Source organism: Fukomys damarensis, unplaced genomic scaffold (assembly GCF_012274545.1).
Source record: "Fukomys damarensis isolate Sample0158 unplaced genomic scaffold, DMR_v1.0_HiC HiC_scaffold_15, whole genome shotgun sequence".
NCBI classification, from domain to species: domain Eukaryota; kingdom Metazoa; phylum Chordata; class Mammalia; order Rodentia; family Bathyergidae; genus Fukomys; species Fukomys damarensis.
This window is the reverse complement of record NW_022900927.1, coordinates 21660109-21662267: the sequence shown is the minus strand read 5'-3', so window position 1 is coordinate 21662267 and position 2159 is coordinate 21660109. Positions and strand designations below refer to the sequence as shown.

Here is a 2159-nt window from a genome sequence, read left to right as displayed (position 1 = left end):
AGGGCTGCCAACTGGGCCCAAGCAGGCTTCTTTGCTGGCACTGATGGTGGCACAGGCAGGGGAGTGCAAGGCTACCCAGCCACACTGAATGGAACAATTTAATGTGAATTCTACTTACCATAGCTTTTCCATACTTATGTCCAGCCTTTCATAATATTTATCACTTACTAAGTACGATGTAGTCAAGTTTTCTATTCTGTTGGTTTTTTGTGCTTATTTGTGGTTTCCACTACAGATTATATAATGATTATTGCTTGTGTGATGATAATAGTGTTTTGGTGAAGTCCTTAAGGGCCTGTTTCACTTGCTGGTTCCTGAGGGTGTAAATAAAGGGATTCAGCATGGGGGCAACAGAGGTATTAAGGACTGCTACACCTTTGCTTAGAGCTACACCATCTTTTGCAGATGTTTTCACATACATAAAAATGCAACTTCCATAAGAAATGGAAACTACAATCATATGGGAGGAGCAGGTAGAAAAAGCCTTTTTCCTTTGCTGTGCTGAGGGGAACTTCAGAACAGTTCTAAGGATGAGTGTGTAGGATAGAATCACCAAGGTCAAAGTTGCCATGAGTGTGAATACTGCCAAGAGAAATGCCATTAGTTCCAGAAACTTTGTGTCAGTGCAGGCAATCATCAGCATAGGAGAAGCATCACAGGTGAAGTGGTCAATAATATTGGAGTCGCAGAAATCCAGCTGAAGGCCCATAACCATTGGGGGAAAAATTATGAGAAAACCAGCAAGCCAGGTGCTGAGTAAAAGACAGTTGCATACTTTGTTATTCATGATAGTCATGTAATGTAGAGGTTTGCAGATAGCCACATAACGATCATAGGACATGACAGCCAAAAGAAAAAACTCTGTTGCTCCCAAAAATATTAGAAAAAATACTTGTGTCATGCAAGCATTATAGGATATGGTTGAGTCCCCTGTTGCAATGCTGATCAGAAATCTAGGAATGCAGACTGTTGTAAATGAAATCTCTAAAAAAGAAAAATTCCTGAGGAAGAAGTACATGGGTGTTTTCAAATGAATAGTTGACAGTGTTAAGGTTATAATGGTCATGTTTCCACTCACACTCAGTAAGTATGTGATGAACATAAAGAAGAATATCACAATTTGTAGTTCTGGGTCATCTGTAAGTCCCAGAAGAATAAATTCACTAACTGATGTCTTATTTGGCATAGCTAGGCTCTGAATTCTGGCACTCTGTGGGTAGAAAGAAGAGACAATGTCACCCTGTGATATGATTTCAAATATACTCTTAGTGCTGTCATATTCTGCACAGAGAACTTTATTCGATGCTTTTAAGGAGGTGACAAACTATTTCCCCACCTGAATTGAAAGCATTCATTTAAATTTATTAGAGAGGGAAAGGATTAATGTGTTTGATTACTTCTAAAAAATTACTTTATTCTCACTTTTGTTAACTGTCATACATTTTTGAATACTCATTTAAAACAAAAATTGATTTTTAACACAGTTATAGGCACCTACGATGAATGGTTAGTTTTCTTATTTTTAAAATATTAAACACATTACCAGATACATAATTGAAAAATTTTATTACAAGAAATAAAAATTTAAATTTTTCTTTGGAAAACTGATTTCTGAGTCATAATTTAACCTTCTTGCTAAGTAATTCTTGATTCATGTTCATTTCAACAGAAAAAATGATAGTAGCATATGTGAGAAATTGAGTGAAGTCCATTATACAAAACTCATCCTTTTAGTACTTCTGGTGATGTTCACACAAATACATCAATCTCTTTAGTGACAAAGGTCATACTAAAAATTTCCAATGTTTTTCTCCAATAGTCAATCATTTAAAAAGCAAAAGAATACCTTAATTCAATTAGGAATAAATATATTATTTCAGAAAGGTGTTGAAAATTATCAAACTCTACTTTATAAAAAGAATGACCTGATGGTATTCATCATTATTCAAATACGTGATAAAAAATACATTATAATGAAGGCAGTAACAATAATGTAGCATAATGATGTAATGCATTTTTTTCTTAATCTTCATCCTTCTCCTCTTGCTTAATATAGAAAAGATCTACATAATGTTTTACATGTGGTCGCCATTATTTCCAGTATGTTTTGTTAAGAAAATCTTTTGCATGCTAACAAAATTGAAATACAGAGAGGGGTG

At 34.6% G+C, this 2159-nt stretch overlaps 1 protein-coding gene across 1 annotated transcript; it reads right to left on the bottom strand.

Moving 5' to 3' along the window:
- Window positions 1–247: 247 nt before the first annotated feature.
- Window positions 248–1186, bottom strand: LOC104876621 (olfactory receptor 6C65). Its single transcript, XM_010644805.1, has one exon. It carries the CDS (start codon window positions 1184–1186, stop codon window positions 248–250), a length of 939 nt encoding a protein of 312 aa, XP_010643107.1.
- Window positions 1187–2159: the final 973 nt, after the last annotated feature.